The sequence below is a fragment of the Musa acuminata genome, chromosome BXJ2-10, assembly GCF_036884655.1.
Source record: "Musa acuminata AAA Group cultivar baxijiao chromosome BXJ2-10, Cavendish_Baxijiao_AAA, whole genome shotgun sequence".
NCBI lineage: Eukaryota > Viridiplantae > Streptophyta > Magnoliopsida > Zingiberales > Musaceae > Musa > Musa acuminata.
The window spans coordinates 25109078-25135379 of record NC_088347.1 but is presented as its reverse complement, the minus strand read 5'-3'; the positions used below and the strand labels follow the sequence as shown (position 1 = coordinate 25135379).

At 41.2% G+C, this 26302-nt stretch overlaps 4 protein-coding genes across 5 annotated transcripts; 1 reads left to right on the top strand and 3 right to left on the bottom strand.

The window, feature by feature from the left end:
• Positions 1 to 911: 911 nt before the first annotated feature.
• LOC135624626 (UDP-D-apiose/UDP-D-xylose synthase 2) lies at positions 912 to 4952 on the top strand. The gene is made up of 10 exons (XM_065128447.1): positions 912 to 1070; positions 1188 to 1514; positions 1797 to 1889; positions 1993 to 2100; positions 3507 to 3621; positions 3704 to 3837; positions 3928 to 4029; positions 4106 to 4198; positions 4272 to 4407; positions 4538 to 4952. The coding sequence occupies exons 2-10, from the start codon at positions 1218 to 1220 to the stop codon at positions 4654 to 4656; spliced, it is 1197 nt and encodes a 398-aa protein (XP_064984519.1). The 5' UTR covers positions 912 to 1070; positions 1188 to 1217; the 3' UTR covers positions 4657 to 4952.
• A 373-nt stretch (positions 4953 to 5325) lies between these two features.
• On the bottom strand, positions 5326 to 11259 carry LOC135624627 (peptidyl-prolyl cis-trans isomerase CYP21-4-like). 2 transcript variants are annotated; one of them, XM_065128449.1, is made up of 8 exons: positions 11014 to 11259; positions 9834 to 9994; positions 9614 to 9653; positions 9292 to 9342; positions 9002 to 9087; positions 6842 to 6979; positions 6561 to 6711; positions 5326 to 5728 (listed from the first exon to the last, which is right to left on the bottom strand). In XM_065128449.1, exons 2-8 carry the CDS (start codon positions 9983 to 9985, stop codon positions 5642 to 5644), a joined length of 705 nt encoding a protein of 234 aa, XP_064984521.1. In that variant the 5' UTR covers positions 9986 to 9994; positions 11014 to 11259; the 3' UTR covers positions 5326 to 5641. The 2 variants fall into 2 exon arrangements, with proteins under 2 accessions (XP_064984521.1, XP_064984520.1); XM_065128448.1 differs by having other exon boundaries at positions 11054 to 11255.
• Positions 11260 to 11962: 703 nt separating this feature from the next.
• Positions 11963 to 17063, bottom strand: LOC135624625 (glucomannan 4-beta-mannosyltransferase 9-like). The gene is made up of 9 exons (XM_065128446.1): positions 16277 to 17063; positions 16078 to 16176; positions 15299 to 15551; positions 13913 to 14023; positions 13704 to 13840; positions 13447 to 13560; positions 13138 to 13337; positions 12855 to 13049; positions 11963 to 12683 (listed from the first exon to the last, which is right to left on the bottom strand). The coding sequence occupies exons 1-9, from the start codon at positions 16604 to 16606 to the stop codon at positions 12521 to 12523; spliced, it is 1602 nt and encodes a 533-aa protein (XP_064984518.1). The 5' UTR covers positions 16607 to 17063; the 3' UTR covers positions 11963 to 12520.
• Positions 17064 to 24125: 7062 nt separating this feature from the next.
• LOC135582892 (peroxiredoxin-2E-1, chloroplastic-like) lies at positions 24126 to 25891 on the bottom strand. The gene is made up of 2 exons (XM_065128450.1): positions 25078 to 25891; positions 24126 to 24304 (listed from the first exon to the last, which is right to left on the bottom strand). Exon 1 carries the CDS (start codon positions 25802 to 25804, stop codon positions 25112 to 25114), a length of 693 nt encoding a protein of 230 aa, XP_064984522.1. The 5' UTR covers positions 25805 to 25891; the 3' UTR covers positions 24126 to 24304; positions 25078 to 25111.
• Between the last annotated feature and the right edge of the window lie 411 nt (positions 25892 to 26302).

The following is a 26302-nucleotide window of genomic DNA, read 5'->3' as shown; positions in this document are numbered from 1 at the left end:
TCCCTCTAATCCTCCGCAATAAGCCCAGTCCACAGAGTTGGAAGAATTTACGCCCTCTCTATTGGTCCTTGCGACTCGAACATAGCATGAGATTCGAGCCTTCTATCTTTACGCCCTCTGATATGGGACTTGCGGTACATTTGAGATATATCTCTAATCCCCTTAGATCGGGTGCTATGTAACTTTCTCACAGAGGATAATGTAAGCTGTCATTTCAGCCTAATCATCCCTTTATGTGACGATTGTGGAAAGCTACACGTGGAGGGGGCAATAGCCGGCTATGATGTTTTCCCCCTCTTTCATTGAATCGGACTACTACTACTACTACTCCATATATAAGTCTAGTCTGTCTTCCACCTCGAAGCCATTCCAGACTGTCACGACATTTGTAAATAGAATGACGCACACTCGTACCCCTCTCTCGAGTGATCAGCTGTCGCCGAAAACGTGGTACATGCCTCGTCGCTCTGCCCACACACACCGCTTGTCGGTGGTGTCTCGCGATCACTCGTTTCCTCTTCTATCGCAATCGTAAACCCGGTGAGCAACATCACGCATAGCCGCCTCCACTTAAATGAGAGGCTGGTCACTCGGCGGAACTGTCGGTCACTCCAACCTGGCCGTCGGACCCACCATAACGTGATCCTGAGAGATGCAATTATAAATGTTTTAATAAATTAATATTAAAAAGTTTTTTAGGAATAAATGGACCATTTTAATCAAAATTATATCCAAATAAAATTGCAAATTTTGAGTTTTTTTTTCCCTTGTAATTTTTTTTTGATTTAAATCGACTTTCTTCTTGTTTGTTTGTTTGTTTGTTTGTTTCAGTTTGTTTGGAGGACGACGAGGTTTAAGTGAAAAATCACCGTCATTAATCAAATAAACCACATCATTAATAAACCAAAGAGAGGGGCGAAGAGGCGTACGGGAGATGGTGGGTGTTTAAATAGCCCACGCTCGCATCCCCCCTCGCCTCACCAATACATCCGCCTCTCCGCGCTGATCGCTCGAGATCCGTCGCTCCTCCGCTCTTTCTCCATTCCGATCCGCGTTTGTCGCTCGGAGAGGTACACCACGCTCCTGCATTCCCTTCTTGATCCCTCACCGACTTCGCCCTTTTTTGTCTCAGTTTCTTTGAGTGTTTTTTCTTGATCTCGTCCGATTTGTCGGTGCGGATCTTGCAGTTTGTGAGGGTTTGTTGAGGGGATTCGGAGATGGCAGCGGCTGGGCGGTTGGATCTTGATGGGAACCCGATTAGGCCGATGACGATCTGCATGATCGGGGCCGGGGGGTTCATTGGATCCCACCTCTGCGAGAAGCTGATGGCGGAGACGCCGCACACGGTGCTGGCCGTCGACGTCTACAGCGACAAGATCAAGCACCTCCTCGATCCACCGACGGCCGCGGAGGGACAGCAGGCCCGCCACTCCTGGGATGGCCGGATCCAGTTCCACCGCCTTAACATCAAGCACGACTCCAGGCTCGAGGGCCTCATCAAGATGTCCGATCTGGTTTGACCCTGCTGCAATTACCATTCCCTCGTCCTCGTTGCACATTAATTCTTGCATCAGATCTCGGCCTCTGGGTCTTTTTCCCACTTTACCATTTGATCTACACAGATCTGCTTCTTCTTTTACCTCTCCCTGCTTTTTCTGCAGTGTTTCTTTGGATTTAGGAACTGGTCTCTTTTCATCTGTTGTTAATTCTTCCTGCGGACCTGCTCTACTGTCGTTGTGTTTCCCTCTGACAAGGAATCTTGATGTAGTAGTTTTCAATTTTATTTTGCTCTACAGACGATCAACCTGGCAGCAATATGTACACCAGCGGATTATAACACCCGTCCACTAGACACCATCTACAGTAATTTCATCGATGCTCTCCCAGTTGTAAGTTTGGGAATTCCGGTCTCTTCTCTTCTATTTGGCTTTCTAGAATCTTGGTGTGTGTGTGTGTGTTTGGGTGTGATCTCTTCAGAACATGGTTGTGCAGGTTAGATACTGCTCAGAAAACAACAAGCGCCTGATTCACTTCTCCACTTGTGAAGTGTATGGGAAAACAATTGGCAGCTTCCTTCCCAAGGATCACCCTCTAAGAAAGGTATTTCTCTGAAATGATTCTTTGAAATGCGTGAGGATATGTTTTATATCGAAAATTACTTCTAAATCTTTCGTAGCTTAGTAATATTTGGTTCCATAATGGTAACGACTTGTGTTCAACTTGAAAACCAGTGCTTATATGATGTCAAACTTGCAATTCATGTATGATGGACACTATTGAAGCTTCTTATGGTGTGATTAGAGACAGCTTGTTGATGTAACTCCTCGGAATCAGAAAAGAAAAAACTAGTTTGTTGTTTGCATGACTTTTCATGTAAAGCATACTGTACATCAGTATGACTTTCTTATAGTATATTTGTAATTTCTTCACACACTTGTGCTTGTATTTTCCAATCTCAAATTCTGCATATAGCTATGTAGACCCTATAAGTGTCATTATGCCCTTTATGGACTTCATTATAAAATTGGTAGATATGTAAAATAGGAGAAGATTTTGTATCATATGAATATGAAATCATTAAAGTTTATTACATGGTTGAAACTTGTGTGACACATTTTTGACAAAGCCTTTGAATTGTTGCGTGGATACATGAGCAAAAATATCAAATTTGGAAGCATATTATAGCGTTTGATATAGCATGACAAAAATGTGATGTTAGGTTGTATGGGAGAAATATGGCTCACTAGATTAAGCTATGTATGTACCTTTATTGTTGAGAATGATAATTATTAAATGATAAATCCATAAGAAGCCTTGTACCCTAAAATTTAAAAATTATTTAAATCTGCTTATGGCGTACCATAATCAAATATGGTACTTTTGAACTTTATAATCAAATATACTACTTGCATTATGTTCGTATTATAAGTTCATGGAAGTGAAATTGGGGGATGATTAAATGTTTCAGAGGCTGACAATCATCTCTGGTAGTGCTGCTGATGAGAGCTAAGTGAAAAACTTAATGTTGAATAGCCTAGATTTTTCTTGTTTTTGGTTCAGAATAGCTGCAGCATACGGAATGGCACAAAGCACTGTTAATGTGCTGTAACTGTTGTATGAGCAAGACACCAATGTAGTATATAATCTTTTAATTGCAATGGTCGGTGGATATGTACCCCATCACACCAATTAGCTAACGTTCCATGATATTGAGCATAAGTTATGCTTCGTTGGGCTTTCTGTATTCTATACATGAGGTAACTATTCTTTATGATCTTGTCAATTTTTATCAGTGAGGTACCCTCTTCAGGAAATTATTGGTGGGACATAGTGACTTGTGACATATGATTGGCAACCTCAGTTCTGTTTCTACACAATAAGTTACATCTACGTTGTACTAGCCATAATGTACTCTTGATGTTACTTCCGTTTTTTTAGTATATTTTTTTCTTGAAACATTTATATGTTTTTCTACTCTACCATTGAGAATATATATGATCAAATAGGAACCCGACTTCTATGTACTTAAGGAAGATGCCTCCCCATGCATTTTTGGTTCTATCGAGAAGCAGAGATGGTCTTATGCATGTGCAAAGCAACTTATTGAGAGGCTGATTTATGGTGAGTTCACTTACTAATTTTTAGTTACAGTAATGCTGTACTTATACCTTGTCCTTATATATTTTATTTGGTCCATTCCAAGCTGAGGGTGCGGAGAATGGTCTTGAATTCACCATTGTGAGACCTTTTAATTGGATTGGACCAAGGATGGACTTTATCCCTGGAATCGATGGTCCTAGCGAGGGTGTTCCCAGGGTTTTGGCATGCTTCAGTAATGTATGTATCATGGTCCTCATGATTCAGGAGAAAATAGTTTCATTGGCCTTTCTACACTATTAAGATCACCTAGTTATTTACATAATGCAGAATCTCCTGCGACGTGAGCCTCTGAAACTTGTCGATGGTGGTCAGTCCCAAAGAACTTTTGTCTACATCAAGGATGCAATAGAAGCTGTTCTCCTCATGATTGTGCGTGTTTTCCTGTCATCTTGTTATCTCTCTTGTACCTTTATGGTGATATAAATACTGTTCTAATCTACTGTAGGAAAATCCTGAGCGAGCTAATGGCCACATCTTTAATGTGGGAAATCCCAACAATGAAGTCACTGTAAAGCAACTTGCTGAAATTATGACACAGGTATGGCAGTGCATATTTGCCATGGGAAAATTGCAGATGTTTGACAGTCTTTATGTTATCGTCTGCTCTGCAGGTATATTCAAAGGTATCAGGGGAGCCTCCTCTGGAGGTGGCGACTATCGATGTGAGTTCCAAGGAGTTCTATGGTGAGGGGTACGATGACAGTGATAAGCGGATTCCTGACATGACCATAATCAATAAGCAACTTGGTATATTCCCCCCCTCACCCCCCCCCCCCCCCCCCCCCCCCACCATCACATTTACATTAAATGGGTTGTTCATTTTTCCTACTAATGATGTCACAGAAAAACTGTAGCTAAAGAGATGTTGCAAATGCAGGCTGGAATCCGAAGACATCCCTGTGGGACTTGCTGGACTCAACACTGACCTATCAGCACAGGACCTACGCAGAGGCCATCAAGAGGGCAATGGCTAAACCTGTTGCATCATCCAGCTAGATGCTTGGATTAGATTCTTGAATTGGTTATCTCCTACAAGGCGTAGCTGAAGCATATTTTTTGCTTTAATCCATTTTGAAGGCCATACATTTTATTAGCCAGTTGCATTTTATTCATTCTCTTAGTAGTTAATGTGGAGCTTTGTGACTCATAATTTTTTTTTCTTTTACCTATTTTTGAAGAAATTATTGACTGTAGGATAGCAACTGTTTGTATATGCCATGACAAAGGTGTGATCCCAAGGCTTATTACGTGTGATTTACGGGGACCATGAGCTATTGCCATGGTCATATTCATCGTGGTTTTTTTATTACGGAGATTGTACGAGAATTGCTCGTTCTTCGTCTTTGCTTGGGATTTTGGCACGTACGAGAATTTTGTGCTAGGAACATGCATGTGTACATCGACTCTCTCTCGAGACCACATATTGATGGAGTCTCATGATAGGTATTAATTAGACCAGCTGCCCCACCTTGTTTTTTACCAGTTGTAGCCAAATGCCAGAGCGGCTGTAGGAATTTTGATTCCCCTCAGAAAACTTCCACATGATCAAAATAGAGTTCAATGAATAGTAGAAAATAAAAAAATTCATTGAACTCTCTATATTTACCCAAATAAAAAATAACTCGGGATCAAGATGTTCAATGAATATGCAGGCCACGGCCATGATAAGCAGAAGATTCACATCCTCCTATGTTCTTGATGCATAAACGACAAAATTTCTTCAATATACAGCCCCAAAACGGAGAATGAATCAGTCAACTGATACATTCTATATAAGTTAACACGTATCTTGTCTTAAAAACCCTTCGAATTCAAAACAACAACTGATTGCATCAACTGTAAATTACTACAACTCAATCTTGATTCGACCCACATATTTGACTAAAGTTGTTGCCAAAATTCTCTGAGAAACACATTTGGGGCTCGCATACCTGAACACTCGTTTTGAGTGGAACCATAAGAGAAACACACCTATATTTACTCAAGCTTCCTGCTTCAATGCAATGTCGACAATCCCCACAGGTGATTTGGGTCGATAATGTTCATCAGTGTCAACTTCCTCAATTTCCTAGGGAAGTAATACCAGAAAAAGAAAATACATGAGCCCAAGCAAAAGCCTGTAATAATAAAATTTCCAACTTCAATTTCCTAAACCTGACAGAAGCACAAAAGTTTAGCCCTTTATTGGAACTTTCTTTCCGTATCATCGTAAACATAAGCCCATGCAAAAGTTTGTCAGCTTCATGCTGAACGTGCTAGTCGAGAGGCAATGCAAGCAAAAGCTAAATATTAATAGCACTTGACATAAAGGGGGCATAAAATGCATTTCTGGCTAGAGGAATGTACAAGATGCAACTGCACATAACAGGGTCGAATGCATTGAAAAAAAAAATTATAACAAAGACTGTTTTAATCTTGAGGGGTTACCAGCATTCACACACCACAACATTGTTGTTTTTACCTTCCTGTTCCTTACTAGTTTTTGTTACTGGTTGGCCATTCTGACACTTGGGTGAAGTATATCATTTTTACATATGTTATACATCCTTAGGAATATCATACATTATGATGATAATATACACGTTAGTGTAGGTTCCCTAGATTATATGTCTGGCCACGTTTGTTGAGTCTCGAGCTGAATTCATATGAAAGTTATCCCATTTGCCACCATAATTAGTTCTTAAACCTCTAATCGAACTGAACTGAGTTTCATAGCTTCTTAGTTTTGTGAATCCATTTGTGCAACCCAGTCTATCGCTTTGCATCAAGCCAATGTCCTGCTTTTGTTAAATTACGAATATAAATAAAAAATAACTAACTAAACTAAAGTGACCAAAACAAAATGTGTTTAGACATAAATCACCGGAATAGTGAAAAACAAAGGGGACCAAGTTAACTACCTGGACAACATCCTCCCCCTTGATGACCCGTCCGAAGATGATAAGTTTATCACTTAGGTCAGGAATCGGTGCTGTTGTTATAAAAAGCTCAAATTCTTTGCTGTCCTTATTAGGCTTTAAGGTTCCAAGCATAAAAGCCTCATGCTTTGGGCTGCACATACATGACCAGAAGTTTCAAATAGAAGCAAATTTTGGCAAAAAAAAAAAAAAAAAGCACAATATAATAACATTGTGTAAGAAGAAAAGGTGACCCTTTTATCAAAAGCTGAAGGCTAAATAACCTTGTAGCAAGCTGACCGTGGGCTTTTCCTTTCAGTATCCAGTCTCCTGCAACTTCAAGTGTTTGTGAATGCCCTCCTTGAATTACAAAATTTTTAATGACATGGTTGAAAAGCATCCCTTTAAAATATCCCTTCTGACTGAACAAAGATTAGATTCTTCATGAAGATGAGATACAAGGACAGAGTGAGATGAGCAAACTAATCAAACACCAAAACGTAGGAGTATAAACATACAACAAAGATGTATATTTTCAGTGTTTACAACAACGATGTTCTGCATACAATCTAGAGCATAGTTACCAGTTCTAGACCGAACTGGGTGTTCGGACCAGAAAAATTGGGGATTGGACCATTAACTGGTCTGATTCAATTATTGGATCGGATGTGTTGAAAAACTAGCATGAACTTATTGACTTGCCCGATTTTTGGATAACCTGCATGAACTTACCGGGTTACATGAACTGATCCAGTTTTGTAATATAACGAAAGATTACTTAAATGCCTTAACTCACATTTTTTTATTATTTGTTTAAGAGGGCATTTACGTCAATAATAAATTAGAGTTGATGTGAGAAATAAATTAAAACTGATTTAATTTAGTGTAATCACCACCAATATTTATGTTTATAATATTGGTTGATATTATCATTATATATATTTTTATTAATTCTTAAAATTTTGATTTTTATAATTTTAAATTATTTAATACTTAAAAATAATAATTAAACATTCGGTCTGGCCAGTTGACCCACCAATTCAATGAGTAACCTAGTGATCCAAGACTTGACAGGGTCGCTTCCCAGTTCGATTTGGAGAACTATGATCTATAGCACCAAACACGACCTTGTCTCTCTTCTCTTCTTGATAGCCCACTTCTTGATGACCCAATCCTTCAGGCCATGTTATCCACCCACAAAATTGCACTTGCTTGCCAATCATGTGGCAGCCATTAGAAACCATTTCCACCTCCTTGTAGACTATTTCACAAATAAAAATCTACTATGGTTCTATGTTACAGAAGACAAAAGAAATTCTAAGTCAAATTTGTATATATTCAGGAGGGGTCAAGATAAATAAATTCACCAATGCTCAATTTGATATTCCTGCTAATCCAAAAATGTTATTTCTTGGTCATTTAACTTATGGTATCATGAATCTATATGCACGGTAAACAAAGAAGAAGCCTGTAATGGAACTTTCTCGTTCTCAGTTTCAACCGAGCAACATTCTGTTTTCTTTCAATTCTTTTTTTGTAAGGGAATTGGGTGGGTACGTGTGATGCAACTACTAGTTCTATATGCTATTAAGAATAAGATGGCTGTTAGACCCAACAATACTTGACATCCTTTTATTCACTTGTATACATGTGTATCATTTATGAACTTAAATAATAGTGTCTTACTATCAACAGTAAATTTTTACATTTATAATACTAAAACTTCTTGGCCCTTAAAAAATGCAATACTAATTGTACTATTGCAGCTAAATACAATCAATGGACTAACTTAATATCCATTATGACAATACAAAGTGTAAACTTTTCTTAGTTCATAACAAGGTTTTAAATACCGGTCGGTCAATACATACCCGACTGGTACTTATTGTTTCGACCAAGGACTAGCACTGGACTGTGTGGGTTGCTACCAGTTAATATTTAACTTTTTTTTCTTCAACTGTGTTGGGTGGTCGAAGTTGGTATACTGCCTATGTGCCGGTACCATGCCAGTTTGATCAGTTGCCAAAGCCACTTTTGGACAGCTATTCAAAATCTAGTGACAACTATTTTATAACAGAGAGCGCAAAACTATATCACTAAAAAGAAGCAAAGAATGTCCCTATACATGATATCAATAAATAGGCTTGTACTTTTTCTTTCCCTGTTCAATTTCCTCTTCTTTTCCTTCTAAACCTTGTCCTTGCTTCTCAGACATTTGTATTATACATCTTTTTTCCTCCTAAACTCTATTCTTTCTTTCTGAAGCACCGTGATCTTCTTTTCAATATCTCAGATTCTCACTTCTAGAATCTTTGCATTAATATAGCTTTCTATGTGGAATGTTGTCTGATCTAATGCAGGCAAAGATGGTAGTTAATTCTCCACTACTTTCATGAACCAAAGAAAAAAAAAATATAATCTGCAGAATCATCAAAAGTGCTTACCATAAATTCACAAACTTATTCACCACATCACGAGAAGCATCCTTGTAGAGCTCAATAGTTATTGAACCCTTTGCAGTATTGAAAATCTATTAAAAAATAACAATGATTTAGAACTAATTCAAGAATACAGGAAATACTTAACTGAAAATATATCCAAAGATGTAATCTTCAAACTTGATGAAAGTCAATATGCAATGCACAAGCGTTAATAAAAAAATAATTTCGACTAGATATAAAAAAATAAATTCAATAACAAATTGACAAGACATCACACAGATGAAGAAACTTACAGCATAGCTAGGAAGATGAGTTCCTGTTGATTGTCCAGATGTTACTGAATGCTTCAACAAAAAGAGAAAAAAATCAATCAGACTTCACTAATATCATATCAAAAACTAATGGTGAACTACAGATAGCCAGATAGTTAAGGTTCAGGTAAGAACTTAACATGGAGATTCAACAGAATAGTTTCGTCATGAAGTTAACAGATGTAAATAGTAAACTAACTGCAGCAAGCTAGAAAGATTCAAGAAAGCTAAGTACTTCCAAAGAGTTAAAGAGAGTAATGAGTTCATGAACGAGTTAAAGAAATGTGAAATCTCAGTTATATACCTCAAAATTTTCCAAGCCGTTCCCTAATTGATTGCTTGACCTTCAATAAAATTGATCAACATTAAGAATACTTTACAAACAGTTACTAACAGAATATTATGTTGCAGACTGATAAAACTTTCTGTAATTTTGAACTCACAATGAAAAAAATTAATAAATCAATTGCAGTAGCAAGAGCATATACATGTGCATGAAACAAATTGCAGCTAAAGAGGCTAACCTGTTAAACCAGTTTCTGTACGTAGCATATAGGGACAATACAATCAATATAACAATGATGTTGCAAGTAATGACAGTACTAGGATTGATTCGAGTTGGTCCCTTCTTCTTTTTACTCTGTAGTAGTAATGCTTGTGGTTTGATTTTAGCCATGAGATGCTTCTGCAAAAAATAAAGACGAAAGCTGTCTTTGAGCAATCAAGGACAAATTATCACTAATTTACATAAGGTTCATATGAGTCTAAGCAAGCTTATAAATAAGTAACTAAAGAACCTATCTCTGTAGACTTTTGCTACGCTTAATGTTAATTTTGATCAAAGAATTGAATATACAACTACCTCAAAAGTGCAAAACTACCCTTCTGTTTATATGACATAGCACAAAATAGTCTAATACAAGGTGCCACATGAACCCACTACTTGAAATTCCAAGTAACTAAAACCACTCAAATATGGATGTGTATTTATGATGATCATCATGTAATAACTATCAGTACATGTTGGTCACGATTGAGGACATGCAAGCCAATGTGTGACTATAATAAATATCAAGATAGTAACAATTAGTCTAGAAACAAATTCCCTGAATCCTCCCCCTTATCCTTGACGGAAACAAATATCAGAAAAGCAATAATTCGTCAAGAAACAAGTTTCCTGAACCTTACTCGCTATCCTTTCCCCTTCCATCACTTGGCAATTTTTTGCTCGAATAGTTACATATAAGATGATATAATATCTGACAAACTACAAAGATTCACTTCATCTTGTTCCTTCTTATTCTAAGCGATAAGTTCCACATCGATTAAAAAGAAACCCTCGATAAATTGCTTCTTGATTGGACAGTAAACGTTTGGTGATTACATCGATTCTTGTGGTGTTCAAACGAGTAACTAGCAAATAAATTCTTGACGACAAGCAGCACAGCCCCGACTACTTTCTTTCAGTAAATTAAATCAAGAAGATTTTAGATCGCTTCATCGGTTCGCTAATAGCAAGGGGTACAGTGGAGAACTGGACGCAAAGATCAGGAGAAGCAAACCCTCAAGATCATCTTTCAAGAAGAACTTAAATCGCTTCATCGATTCGTTAATAAAGGCGGGTAAGCATGCAGATCTTATTAATATAATACAGCGAACAGAATTAGGGATTGGCAGGTCGAAGAAATTGAGAGGGAAGAACACCGTGCAAAAGGGTCGCGCAAGAGACGAAAGGGGGACTCACAAGGTAGAGCGGCTGTTCCTCGCCTCGTTCCTTTGCCCTTCCTATTCCGGTGCGGGGATCGAACGAGAATGAGAGAGAGAGAGAGAGACAGATTTAAAGGAGGGTGAAAGGGAGCGGAAGGAAAGAGGATTCGGTTTGCTTCCTACGGCGTCCGACGCGGTTGGTAGAAGACCGTCAGACGAAGAAGATTCATCCATCGCCAGCGGGCGAGGTGATGGACCGATATGCGTCGTGCAATCGTAAGTGACACCGATGCGGGTCGTGCAATCGCACGTGACATGGTGGTCACTCTTTGAACGAACACGGGTTGATGATTTCCGGCCCAGTGTATGTGTTCTTGGATCCTAAACCGGCCCAAAAGAGGTCTGCTTTTACTCACATGGTTTCCTTTGTTATCGCTCGGCTCAAGTTGGGGTTGGGTGCGTCCCCGAGCGAGGAGGAGGAGAAATAGCGAACCTGCCGTCTCCGCCCGGGTTCTGCCATCAGTGCCGCCAAGCGACGCATCTGCGAAGTCCTGCTGCACCACATCCCATCACTTCTCTTTCATCGCGATCGGCCAGTCTGTCACATCTTTCGACTTCCATCGTCTACTTTGAGAATGTGCTTTAGCACCCCAATGCCTGACGACTGGTTCAATGATCGCCACGGGAAGAAGACGAAACAGAACCAAGTAATCCAAAACACCTCCCGCCCCACCACCGAGAAGACTTAAAGCAGAGATGTGACGTTGCTGTGAGAGAGGAGCAGCCTGTTAACGAGGGCGAGTCCGACTATGGTTGCCCCTTCTCTTTATCGGTATACCAGCTTTGTTCTACACAGTTTGGATCTCGCAATTGTTATGATGTTAAGAACATAACAACACAAAGCATCAGTGTGCTGCTTCAGCAGTATATATTTAGCTGCTCAACGGAAAGCAAAGCACACATGGGATTCCTCATTCTCATTGTAGAAGCATTTCAATTTACAAACACAACTGCACAAAGAACTTAGATCTTGCAAGAAACTGAATGACTTTAGTGTCTGCATATCATGATGACCGCAAAAAAAGACTTCAGTATTTGAAACCTAACAAATTGTGGCTACAATTTTGTTTCTTCTTCTTCTTCTGGATATAACACATGCAACAAAAGATTGTCGGCTTGTCCAATGATCATAATACTTCTACCGGTGTTTGACTCCAGACATGATAAATTCACTCACTACTACTGCAGTCGCAGCTGTTGTGGGGAGACTGAATCATTCCTATCTATCAGATTTGTGTAGACCATGATACTTATATTGCTCAACATAATATGCACACGGGGGGATCCTATCAGGCTGAAATCTGCCTTGCATGGCTAATGAATTGAGGTTTATTTATTGACCTCCATGGCTGCTCAAAAGCTTATCTATGCAATCCAGGTAAAAGATACAAATGTGCCACAATGTATACCGCAAGGTGTTCGCTGGTATAGCAAACTATGACCATTAAGGATGTGGAACGAAGGTGCCAACGTAACCAAACCCAACGATGAAGAAAGCAACTGCTTGGAAGAAGAGGTAGAGGTAGTAATAGTTCTTCCCAAAGGCCAAATCATAGCACCCACAGAAGACGAGGTAAGCTCCAGTCAAGAGCTCCAACAGATGTAACCTGGTTTTGACGACGAAGGTAAACTTTAATGCAATAGATATGGGCTGCACTTAAATTTTGCTGTTTTTTTTGTGCGTGATTTGATGATAAAAAATTAGCTTTTTGTGATTTCGGTGCTGCAGGTTCATCTAAGAGAGTTGGCTGATAGATGACACAGAATTATGGATTTACCTCTCACCGATCCTGATTCTTGGTATCTTAGCTGCTTTGGCACCCGCTTTGGTCTTCATGCCGTCCCCCAGCTTCTCAGTGACCACCCATTCATTCACTCTCCCTGCTTCCAAGAGGCCGATGAAGGTGGCTTTTGTTCTGTGGAGAGACATGACGTTCTCGAAAAGGATCCAGAACACTAGCAAGTGAAGAGACCTGTGCATCGAATTCAGCAGAGTTTCCTTGACGTCTAACCATGAATCTCGGGGAGAACGCAGAAGAGAAGTTTGAGTCCATTCCGTACCTCGGTGTTCCGACAGCATTCAGAAGTGTTATTATGGAGGGAATGTAGACTAAACCCCACTTTGGTACTTGTACTTCCGGGACCAAAACAGTTGCAGGGATCACGACGCAGTAAAATATGAAGGTCACGATGTGAGCGACGATCTTCCGAACGAAGAAGAAGCTGTAGATCACATGAACTTTCGTCCACAGTGTTACTTTCTGTATCATCAAAGAAGGTATATAAACTGATCAGAATTCATAGAAAGGTGACTCTGTCTTTTCTTCAAAGAAGGTGACTCTGACTCTGTATAATGAAAAGGGAACCGACCTTGTTCTTGGCAATCTCCAGCACCATTTTCCTAAACAAGTTTGCCGGTCCGCAAGACCATCTATGTTGCTGATAGCGGTAGGCCGTAAGAGTACTCGGCAGCTCACTTTTAACCTGAACTCAGGGATTCAATAGAAATCATGAAATGAACTGATGAGAAGACCCCCCAACTCGATAGAGCAACATCAAGTTTGACAGCAGATATTTGTATATAGCTCTAATATTATACTCAGATGATCACAACAACAAATACGTACTCTGAGATCTCCAAGGAATATGAATTTCCAGCCCTTGAGGCTCGCTCGAACAGCCAAATCCATGTCTTCTACCGTGGTGCGGTCCTTCCAACCTCCGGCTTCATTGAGAGCGTTAATCCGCCACACCCCGGCAGTCCCTGTGAAGAGAACCGAGTCAACAATGTGCTTAACATTGAGATAACCCAGTAATCGATGTACGAAGAACTCACCGTTGAAGCCGAAGAAGGCGTAGGTGGAGGAACCCACTTCCTGCTCCACAGTGAAATGGTAATCCAGAGACATCTCCTGCATCCTCGTCATCAAACAGTCATTCGAGTTCACTGCGTTGCGCATTGTAAGGTTTGGTTAGAAGAATCAACGGACCCCTATCCATTCAAGACTATTCTGCAGTATAACGAGTGACCGACAAGTAAAGTCAATTGCTGCAGAAGATATTGCTCTTCTGTATAGCTTTACAGTATAACAGTACATTTATACCAAGCTCAAAACATGGGACCATTTTCCTTGTTCCATATATTTGGAATGTGGCCACAGCCACACGCAAAGATTCATGGGTGACATGGAAACCACTTACTGACACAGGTGATGGGATCCACACGAACACGTGGCCCAAAAGTAGCCATGTCACTTTCTTGGTCAAAATTATAGCAAGCTGATGAAGGATCCTATTAAGGTCTAAATGTATGAAAGCACATTTAAATTATATATTTGAGTATTTTATTTCAGCAATTTTTATGAGTTCTCAGCAAAGGGTGATATGGTGGTCTACGAAAATGAGAAAATTATATACATAGCACTGCAATTATATTTAGCAATTTCATTTGCGAATTGACACCGTAGGAGCCAATCGGATGCGACTCAGACCCAACCACGGTCATTTGCAAGGCAATCATAGGTTAGACATCAATAATGGTGTGGTGTGGCTGATCCGTCTCGATCAAGATGGAGTTCAAACAACGAACCTTTACCGACTACGTGGGTCGCATGCTCTACTGATGCGTTGGGCGTCCCTACGGTGGTACATTTGTCGCTATAACTATTATTGGTGGGCCTCTTCAATTGTCAACCAGTTTCAGGAGGTCCACAAGTCTCAATATACGTTAAAATATTATTATGTTTTTCTTCGAAGAGAAATAAAAATAGTTTTTACAGGTAAAATAAATATGGTAAAGTATGCTGAGCAACTGCTATTGCTTTTAGGAGTGAAGGCAGGTGAAAGGTCTTAACGAGATCTATTATTATACTAAGGCAAAACAATATAGGAAAGGATAACCCAAAGAAAACCTTCAGACGAACGTTTAGAGGAAGGCGTCTGGGAAGGGCATTGGATTCTAAAGGGAGAATGGGATGGTAGGTAAATCCAGGCAGAAAGATACGTTAGATAGAGAAAATCCAATAAAGAACGACCACCGACACTCTTTCTTCCTCCAACCAACTTACTCCCCATGATTGAATCGAGGCCCGTCGTACTCGTATCATTTGAACGATGTGATATATGATTCTCCTCTCTCACTAATAGAGATTTTGACTGCTCGGAGTGAAGCAGCAGCAGATGTTTCACTGGAGTGGAGTTGCAGAAGAGAGAAGAAGATTACCAAATTTCCAGCGTCCTTGGACGAGGCCGATCCGGGGGTTGTGCTCGAGGAAGGGGATGGTGCGCCAGAGGAAGTCGGGCTCGGGCTGGAAGTCGGCGTCGAAGATGGCCACGTAGTCGCAGTGCTTCACGTAGCTGTGCTTCATCCCCTCCTTGAGCGCCCCGGCCTTGTAGCCGTTCCTGTTGTCCCTGATCTCGTATTTGATGTTCACCCCTTTGCTCGCCCACCGCTGGCACTCTATCTGGACCAGTTCCTGCCATGCACATCGCCACCGTCCATGTTTGATGTAAGATGTCATTGCCAAACTTTAGGTGCCATGCAATTATGTATCGTAAAATCTGGACCGACAAGAAGTCAGATGATCACACAAAATACACTGATGAAATGGATTCAGGATGAGCTTATTTGTCACAGAGGGCCCTGTTGAAGATACTACTGCTGCAGTAGAGAAATGAGAGGAACTGTGAGAATGTACAGCGCAGAGAGTAGGATGTGAAGTTGTTGTTTTGCTATTGTTTCCGTGAAAATGAGCCTGGAAACATTGTTCTTATTTTCTGATAAGAAAAGGGTCGACGAGTTTTTCTGGACGAAATTAATGCTCCGAGGAAGTATCACATGGAGCATTTTATGTAGTAATTACTGATGTTAACTGATAGCTACATATATGAACATATAGATGGAAAATTTGAGAGAATAAAATGGAGGATTTACGCTTTAGATCAACTACTATCTCAAAATTAAGTCTCCTGTGTTGGTTCGATGCAGTGAAGAGTAGCTACCTTGATTGCCGGATCTGTGGAGTCGTCGAGCACTTGGATTATGATACGATCCGATGGCCATGAAAGACCGCATGCAGCTCCAATGGAGAGCTGGTAGACCTGTAAAAGTAGATTACAGTTAATGCATGTACGTTGTGGAGAGGGGGGAGGAACAGAGCGAGATGCTGAAACTGGCAACCAAAAAGGAAACAAAGGACACCTCTTTTTCGTTGTACATGGGGATTTGGATGAGGACCATGGGGTAACCGGCATTGCCGAGCTCGGCATCGTCCCCCATGGGCTCACATTTGTAGCGCGTCTCGGGCCGCCACCGGAAGAGCTTGACGAGGACGATGACGACGGCCATGTACACCTTCTCCACGAAGAGCATGACGGACATGACCAGGCACAAGAACACGGAGAGCCGGAGCAGGGGGACGACCACCGGCGTCCTGATCTGCTCCCACACGATCCCCATCTGCTGCGTAATGTCGTCCCTCGTCCCCTGGAACGCCTCCGGGAGAATGGCCGTCGACGAAAGCCTATCCATTCCTTTCTACTTCTCTTCTTTCCTTCGCTCTCCTACAAAGCGGTGGAGAGCAGAGACGGAAAGAAAGAACAGAGGAAATGCGGACTGTCGGTGCTTGGCGCAGCACTACTTCGAAACGGACTTGGAAATAACAGAGGAAGAGAAACAAGAGCAGAGCCCTTCTCCTCCTAGTTAGATCCACGGGAACCAGGACGACAGCGAGAGATCGAGAGCGGTAAGCCGAAGGTGAACCACGCCGCTGGTCTTATATTGTCGGAATTGGGCGTCCTTCACAGTGCGCTTAGCCCTGCTCACGTCTCTTTTCCTCCTCCCCTAGTAATGTGACGGTAGTCGGCAAGAAAAAGGACAGGATGCAGAGGAGGGAGAGACGAGCAGGCAGAGACGCAAGGGTCGCGAGCACGAGCCTTAAATAAACCCCTCCAATGAAAGGAAAGGAGAGAAAGGACACGTCCATGGTTTTTTATTGTAGTTTAATATATGAACCGTGGAAGGAAGAACCAACAAGAAAAAGGACCGAAGACCGACCACTGCAGCACATCCCCTTCTTGCTTCTTAGAACCTCTCAAACTGAGACACTCCCATCCTTTCTATCAGTAACAGCACCATTTGTCATATATACAAACACTTTTCACTGCTGATAGCAAAAACTACGATTGAATCATGCTGTCATTTCAAATTACTTTCAATTATAAACTTACATATTTATCCTTTTACGTAAATTTGATCTATGAAATACAATCCAACTAATGACGATGGACAGTCCACATCAATACATCTGCAAAAACAAATAAAAGCGACGGGCAGTCCATAGCATCGAAAGTTTCCAGCAAACTCTTTCTTTTGTAGAGTAAGCACAAGGTTTATATATGTGCCTCTCATCTACTCAACTCATTAATTTAAGTATGCTTACATTGAGAAGTGAAACATCTCAATCGATCTTAGCGTATAGACAGAGAATAATCTAGTCATGTTTATACAACAAGTGCATCAAAAGTACACATGCATTCCCTTCCAAACAAAAGGCAAATACACACACACACTATACGGAGCACAAGCTTTGACAGAGAATTTAGCTAACGTACAAACAGTAAGATTTGTAGTTGTTTGATCCAAACAAATCGGTACACTGAAAATTGCAGTCACAACACCACCTGAGACACAATAACAAATGGACATGGCAAAGAAATAGATTGTAGTCTGACGATTACGACCGGACTCCGCCACCCACATGCATCCAACACCATCTTTGCGTGCGCGGTAACAGAAGGTGGATACATGCGAAGAACGGAACGTAGTTTTGGCCGCGCATGTTGTCGGTGGGGCGTAATTGTCACTGATTGGGAGATCATTTCTTTTCTAGTGGCATTGAAGATTGGGTGATTACCACATCAAGTCATATTTTATATCTTAGAAGAGAGAGAAGAAGTAAACAGAAAGAGGTTCCAGCTGCCAGATTATTTCATAAAGAGAATATGCTTCATCTAAGTAGAGAGTAGAGAATCAAGGTCTCATTGGAGTCAAAAGTTACTTCTATCCTTATAGACATCTCCTTCATGAGGTCCAAGAGATCTCAATTCATAGATTGAGGAGCATAACATGGACCAGCTTCTTCTTCTTCTTCTTCTTCTTCTTCTTAAAGAGAGTGGGCATGCAATCTCAAACTTGGTACACTTGAATATGTTACAGGAGTCTGTAAAGCAACTCAACACTTATTATATGATAAAGCGCCGGTGAAGGTTGAACCTACTTTAGGTATAATTATTTTATATCTCATTTGTGGTCGATTTATAATCTTGTATTCTTGGTTTTGTACAAGTAGACCATTTATTTTATCTAACAGGCACGTTTCAGGACCTTAATATTGTCTTAATTAACCCATTTTTTCCCTTATATGCAATGCCTTTGAGGTTCCTGTAATTTTCTTGGGTAGGAAGACGCTGTTCAAGGTGTAATGCAAGGTCGAAGCAACAGCCTAATTGCACCCACCTAGTAATTAAGGTGGTGCTGGAGAGCATATTCTAGTGCAATTCTCAAGGATTGCCGACAGTTTAGTAGGTAGGAGAAGCTGCTCGAGGCATCAAGAATTCACTTGCGTGGCGTCACATCTCCCATCTACACTTCCTTTGGATTTCTTAGCTTCCTTGTGCTCACAGAATTAATTCCACGGGATCCAAAGTCGTTTATCGATCAAGTTGCTTGCTGTTAAGCCAATGAAAGAAGAGCCAGAAGAGGTCTACTTTGTTTCCTTTGTCCATTTCTGTGATGGTGTACCTTTTTCTGTGCGAGATTCGATTCTGCAAGCGGCTCCACATCGTCACGCTCAGTAGATTTGAAGCTAGCTGAGGGTGCGTGTTGTTAGCATCTCCATGAAGAACACACCGCCGCTTATTTTTTTGCTTGGGAAACATGGCGTTCGGTGCGGTCTCAAATGGAGGACGACGACTAAAACGACAGCTTGAAGGTTTTAGCTTGTAGCAATGCTGTATACACCGACAAGATTACACTCTGGAGGAGCACCTGAGCCACGCAGAGTCAACCAAGAAATGATCAAAACGTTCAAAGCTTATAAGTCGTGGTGGGCTTAGTTTTGATCTTAGAAATATATTTACAGGACGTGACATGATGTAGCATATAAAGAGAACTAAGGATTCTCCATATGGTGTGACATAATATGATTAGCTTCGCTTAAGGTTTATAAGGGGTGGTGGGAACCCCTGCTGTCTGTGCCTATCCCCGAAGGTCGCAGATTTGATTAGTAATGTCTTTATCATTGATTTCGGCCAGCAAATGTGAGAATGTATAGTATTTTAGGCTGACAAGAAATTGTATCTTCATTTCGGTATGAAAACAAATTTGATGTAGACATAAATATTACATGAATCATATATGTCATCAGCGATAATAACTCGAGCCATTAATAATGATAAGAACAGGAAAGAACACATAAAAGAATAAAGTGTGTACCTAATTACTCAGTCAAATAATAGCTTTCTTGTTGGTGTTTCAGACCTTATTCCTAAACTCATAAGAAAGTTTGCACATGATATAAATACTAATACATTGTGAATACATATTTATTTATCTAACTAAAATATTTCTCTTTGCTATCTCTCAGAAAAAAGAAAAAAGAAGAGGAAAAGATATCTTACTCATATACTAATAGTCTGAATGAACATGACCTTTCACCCGCAACAAGTGGACCAAGTTGCAGCATTTGGTAAGGAGGGGAAAAGAGATGCATCAGAGAAAGAGAGATGTAGGCACCATTTTTATGTCGACAAAGAATTAGCTGTCTTTACTTTTAGTTCAGCAACTCACTTTAGCTAAAGGTTACCGGATGAAGACTAATCTACTGGATTTTGATGCATGCCATTTTGATGGTAAAATAATGGGGGGGAAAGGTGGAAAAGAAGACACAAGCATATCGCTTTGATGATGTTATCATCATGAGTTGCGATGGAGTATTCCAATACAAGAATCTGCAAGTTTTGACAACATTAGTACATGAACCCAGCAATCTAATTTCAAGTGGAAAATTATTTATGAGTAAAATTAAAATGTTTGCTGTTTATATGTTCGAAGTAGCACTAAAAAAAGAGAAAACAATGAAAAGAAAAGGCTTCTGTGGAACAAAAGGCATCATGGCCCATGATGCTCATCATGCGCATAAAACAAACAAATTTTGATGCTGTTGCATCTTTGGATTTATGTTTTTATTAGGACGTGAATCTCCTAACAACTGAGTTCTTCTTGGAGCCGACTTGATGATTGAGTGCATCTCGATCAATAATTATAATAGAGAGTGATCTGTGCTGAATTTGGTAGGGAGGAACATATCCTGAAGATTGTATTGTATGTGCGTGGTGCATATAAGAACTGAATCCACGCAGAGATATATTGTTTGATTATCTCATGTTAATTACTAACAACACTGTAGCTTTCATCAAAGCAGAGAGGCCTTAGAAGCACACTATATTATACGTGATGGTGGTATATTCCTCTTGCCGCAGGCTAAATATGGTTTCTCAATCCAGCAACTTGCCAAAGCTTCATACCGACAAGGTGTTCCTGTAGGGGTGCTTCTTCTAACTAAATTGTGGGCACGATGGAATCGGGACAAAACAACCGAGTATTAAAGAGAGTAAACATCACATAAGCTTTCAAGCAGCAGCTGCAGAGAGTCCTACAGCCAGGCTAGACGTATACCGCCGGTCTCATATTGGTTGTGATGTCAATTCAGTGGGTATGCCATCCATTTCTCCTTCCGAGTAGGAGAGTAGCATCATGAACTAGAAGCTAAGAAGATACATTATTGGGTTTTGGTAGAAGAAAGCAGGCCGCAGACATGGTGGAAAAAGTTTGCCTGATTGAGTAGCTCAGTGGCTTGGAGTTGGTACGTGGCTTTCATCGTTTTGGTGGTCTATCGCTGTATTCCAGATGATCAACATGGTATTCAAGTCTGTCAATGGATTGGGAAATGAAATTTCTGCATGATTAGTTTTCTTCTCCTTCTTCTTCTTCCTCCTCCATTTGCAACCGACATGAGACGAAGACTCGTTCGAACAGAGTGCACAGATAGAAAGTAATAATGAATGCAGATATCAGAGAGCACATTCCGATTCTCAAAGCAGATACAATAATGAGAGACGGAAGAACCAAACCATGCGTCCTCATGTGGAAATCTGTGTAGAACCTTTCTTCCATAGAAAACATTTTAGAGTACGCAGCGGGTGTTTACATTTCGTGTCGTCCGAATAATAATAGAGGCACAGCACAAAAAATTCACAGATGAAGGTTTTGTATTGACTAATCAACAGAATTAGAGGGTATTATATCTCTGTCACTGACGCATTAAGCTGCCCAATCCTTGATCTTGTGGTGGCTTCATCTTTTGTAGGCCCCTTGTGTGGATTATGGAGTTGAGTGCCGTTTAGGTTGCAAATACCTTTCAATTGTAGGAGCCACTTCAAGAGTTTCTGTGTGTGTGTATATATATACATATATATATATATATATATATATATATATATATATATATATATATATATATATATATATATATATATTCAATATCAAGGTCAAATATCTAATCATTGGCACTGTTAGGATGTGCTTTTAGTAAACCTTGCTTGTCTACTCTTTGTTGGTTCATCCTTCTCAACCAATGACCCAAAAGATAAAAGAAAAGGACATTGTCGAAGAAAGAGAAGCGGTGAAGCTGAGGAGAAGGCAGCAGCAGGCATTGACAGCATCACTGAGACGAAGACCCGTTCCATATTGGCGACGAATTCAACACCGAGCTTGTCATCTTCATGGTGCCTTTTGGCTAATCGAGCTTCACTAATGTTCTAAAGATCGTACCCGTATTAGGTGAGTCAATGGTCGAGCCGACTTAAAGAGGAAATAAAAATGAATAAACCCGTTCCTTTTTCTTAATCTGAGCAAATGTGCTTCCTATAGCTAAATGGATAAAGCAAGGAAGATTAAATGGGCTCGATCGGACAAGTTTGTTAATGTTCACGCATGATTTTGGATGGAAGTCAATTAATAAAGATGGCCGGAGGCGTGAGTCTGTGGTGGACTCGCTCTCCGTGGCAGGAAGAAGTCCGACTGCAACCACGTGAAAGTGGAGATTGCCAGTATCGTATAGAACAAGTGGCCAGATGGGTTAAAAGCTTTTTATGTCGACTGGCCTATGAATAATGAGGCACGGTCGTCTCTGAACACGTAGCAACTGGCCATGACTTCCGGCGTACGAAGGCTGTCACTGACTTGTGTCCCTCTGTTACGCCAACACCACCACCGATGGTGCCAACCCAGAGCCCACGAGGCCACATGTGCGAAACTTACTCTCTGGGACCCTGTGCGTCTTGGGGTTGGGGTTACCATTCAAGCCGCAGTAGAGCATAACTGGCTTGTAGCCGTCGACTCCAGTTTAGGCCTTCCCGCTAATGATGAACCTTCACGGCGAAGCGATTTCTGGACCGTCCTCAAGATCGACTTGAGGCTGTCCTATGAGTTGTTGGATCCATGACCATGGCCTAAATAAAGATACATGTTCTTACAGCGAGACCCAGCCGCAGCAGCAGCACAAGTGTTAACTACGACTGCACATGCAACAGCCAGAGGAATAATTCACCATCTTAATTGATTCTCCTTCAAGCCAACACTTTCACCTTACCCCTGCAGCTACAGGAAAACTCTGATGGAGAAGAGTCGACTTGTCTGATATCTCAGACCACTCACTCCGCGTGCAACCATAGTTTCTGATGCCTTTCCAAGAAAGCCATGGTTCCTTCGGCTAACGCATCTTCGCGATAGGAGGCTTTGCAGCTTTTTCCGTACGGAGTCATATCCGAGAGTTTGACCTTAACCCAACCCATTGACCCAACAAAGCTGTACTTGGGCTAAACAGACCCATCTCAACTCGCTACTCGATCAAGTACGGTTGAGGCCATCCAATCGCATCTCAGCCCGACCCATTTCATTCCTGTTGTACGTGTTGCAGTTAGATTTCTTAGGCCTTGCTCAATTGGATCCAGTACTAGTCCGACCCAATCGAGTACAACAGATTAACGAGATCTGATTTCTCAGTTCCGTAGAAGAGATGGGATAACCAACGAAGAGTTACCATATGAATCATCAGAAAGATCAATGTCGTATTAGTCATCAGTAGCATAAATGAAACAAACTATTAACATCAATCACCATGTATCCAAATAGTGCATTCTAATAAAATGTTATCACACTTTGGGCCGGCCGGTCACAAACTCATTCAACCTTCTTTATGAATCCTGAAAGGAAACTGTAAAAAGAAATGCATTTTCGTTGAAGTTCATTAACATTACAAGGGTAAACTATTATTTTGCAACTTGAGAGCAAAAGTGTACCTATAAAATTTTCCCTGATTCACATGTTAACATGTTTATTTTTTGGGTTTTCAATTGCCTTTTAACAAGAAATTGACAACTACTATGAGGTTTTGTACTGCAAGGTTGATGCATCACTGATTCTAAAAACAAATCTCTTGTAGAAAAACAAATACTGGTCGCCAAAGCAGTTTCTACCATAGCAAAATACTGGTCTTCCCTGATGTGATTTTACGGTTTAAAGTACTCTCTATAGCAACAATAACAAAAATAATAAACTGCAACATCTTAATTATTTGGGATCGACTATATGAAAGTTTTACTGCCACTAAGCTCCGTAAAAGGTTATATCCTTAATGAGAATATTCAAAACGAGAATATGAAGACATCCAGAAGAGATTTAGTACAAGTCCTGAAGATTTATGAAGTTTATTGATACTCCAACTATGGAGATCTAACTAAAATCAACAAAAGTAGATTTGACAATAAGACAGTATTAAAAAACATACATGCTCTAGGTAAATAAATAATATGAGCTTAGCTGCAAAATAGAAAAAGGTAAAAGACAGCACAGCTAGCCGATTCCTAGGATATCTTTTTGGAAATTGGAAGGCATTTGATGTGCAATTAGGTTCAATTTGCTACTAGAATGACACATCAAGAATATTTTTATAAAGGGTATTTAACATATTCCTTCCTTGATGGATGATTTAGCACCCACAAACAAAAGGTGAAGCTGTCAATTTGTGGACATTGTCAATCATATGTAAGAAGATAAAAATTGTTGGCAGTGTCTCTGTTATGCTTTGCTTTGTCTCAAGTGGAAGCCCTGTTTCAAGAAATTTAAATCCATATTACTTTCAGAAATGAAAACTCTCGCCAATATATCAGGCATATATTTCTAGTTCTTTAACTTTGAGAAATCATATAACTATCCTGGACAAACATTGACTCTATGATCTCCTAGCAACCTTAAACAGTCATGATATGAAAGACTGATGATCATACCACATTGACAAGAATGCATATGACAAAAAATATAGCAGGGAAATAAATAAATTATGTCACCAAAACTAGCAGACTTTCCTAAAATTAATCTGAGATGGCTAAGGAATAAAGTTGTGCACAGATGCTTGTAATATAATGCTGCAAACACTCCTAAGATATGTTTCCTACATTGAATGACCTATGTCTCAAGTATTCTCACCAGACTTTTCACCCATGGAATTTCTAGTCTGGCATTCCAACAAACACTTCTTCTGCCACACCATTCTAGCGACACAACATGCGTGCATCACGTGGTGTCTTTTTTAGTGTTGCCACCAGACTTCCATGTTCACTACTTAGATTTTCTAGTCCGGCATTTCAACAAACACATCTCCGGCCACGCCATTCACAGTTGCACAACATGCGTGCATCATGTGCTGTCCAAAAACTCGGGAACTTGCAATAAAATAATACAGAAAGGCATTAACGGCGATAAGACTCCATTATTTCGTAATACGAGACCAGAACAGATTACAAAGAGACGTAGTGAGATGTCAAATCTCCTAATTCATTGTATGGAAGAGAGCGCTAAGAAACAAAAAGTAGACTGCAAACCTGGTGGAGACGGCAAGATGAGTTAGGAAAGGCATTAAAGGGCCTTAAGCATGTCGTCGGCGCTGCTGAAGGTGAAGGCGCCACCCTCCTCCAAGTTGAGAACTTTGACGACCCCATCGTCCGCCAGCATCGCGTAGCGCCGGGACCGGACGCCCAGTCCTACGGGCTTGTCTCGCAGGTCGAGCTCCACACCGAGGGCCTTGGTGAACTCCCCGTTCCCGTCGGCGAGCAGCAGTACCTCGTCCCCGATCTTGAGGTCCTCCTTCCATGCCCGCATCACGAAGGCGTCGTTGACGGAGATGCAAGCTATGGTATCCACGCCCTTGGCGCGCAACTCACCTGCCTTCTCCACGAACCCGGGGAGATGCTTCTGGGAGCACGTCGGGGTGAAGGCCCCGGGGACCGCGAAGAGGACGGCCTTCTTGCCCTTGGTGAGTTCGGACACGGTGACGGTCTTGAGTTCCCCATCAACGCCGAAGTAGGAAAGGGTGGCGTCGGGGAGCTTGTCGCCAATGGAGATGGTTGCCGAGGTGGCGGGGGCGGAAACAGATGAAGCGAAGAAGCGGGGGTAGGTAGCGGGACGGCGAGCGCGAAGGCGGAGGGGGGCGACAGCTGGGGAATGGAGGCGGGGGATGCGGGCGGCGGCGGCGACGGCCGGGACGAGCCGGACGACGGAGGAGGATAGCGAGACGGGGGCGACGAGCTTTGCGGCGACGGTAGTTGCCATCTTTCTCCTCCCTATCTGGTCTACCTGATCTTTGGGGGTTTGAGCGGGTGGCGTGGACGAGACCGAGGGGATATATGGTTCGATACACACGATGTGGCCGGATTATATCAGGGAAAGGGAACGTTGATATTTCGTTTTCCCGATCTACCCGACAAATCCACCTCTGCAATAACAATACTGCTGAAGCCATTTGAGTTCTGTCAGGACCTCCAGTGGACCCCGGACTCTCATGGTATGGGAGAAGGGTAAACATCGGCAGTGTCAGTGTACAATTTTTATTGTCTCTTCTGTTTCGCTTTGCTCATTGCTTGGACGGCAGGGAACGGCGTTGTCTCCCCGTCTCTTCGGAGCTTCAATGGTTGGATGGATCGGATGCGGGCGTGCTCTTTCATCCGAAACTCCTCTAAGAACGCATATTATTTATTTATTTGATGTGACAGTACACATCCATCACTTTAAATTGAAGGGGTCCTCACGCTCCTCTCAGAACGACCCAAA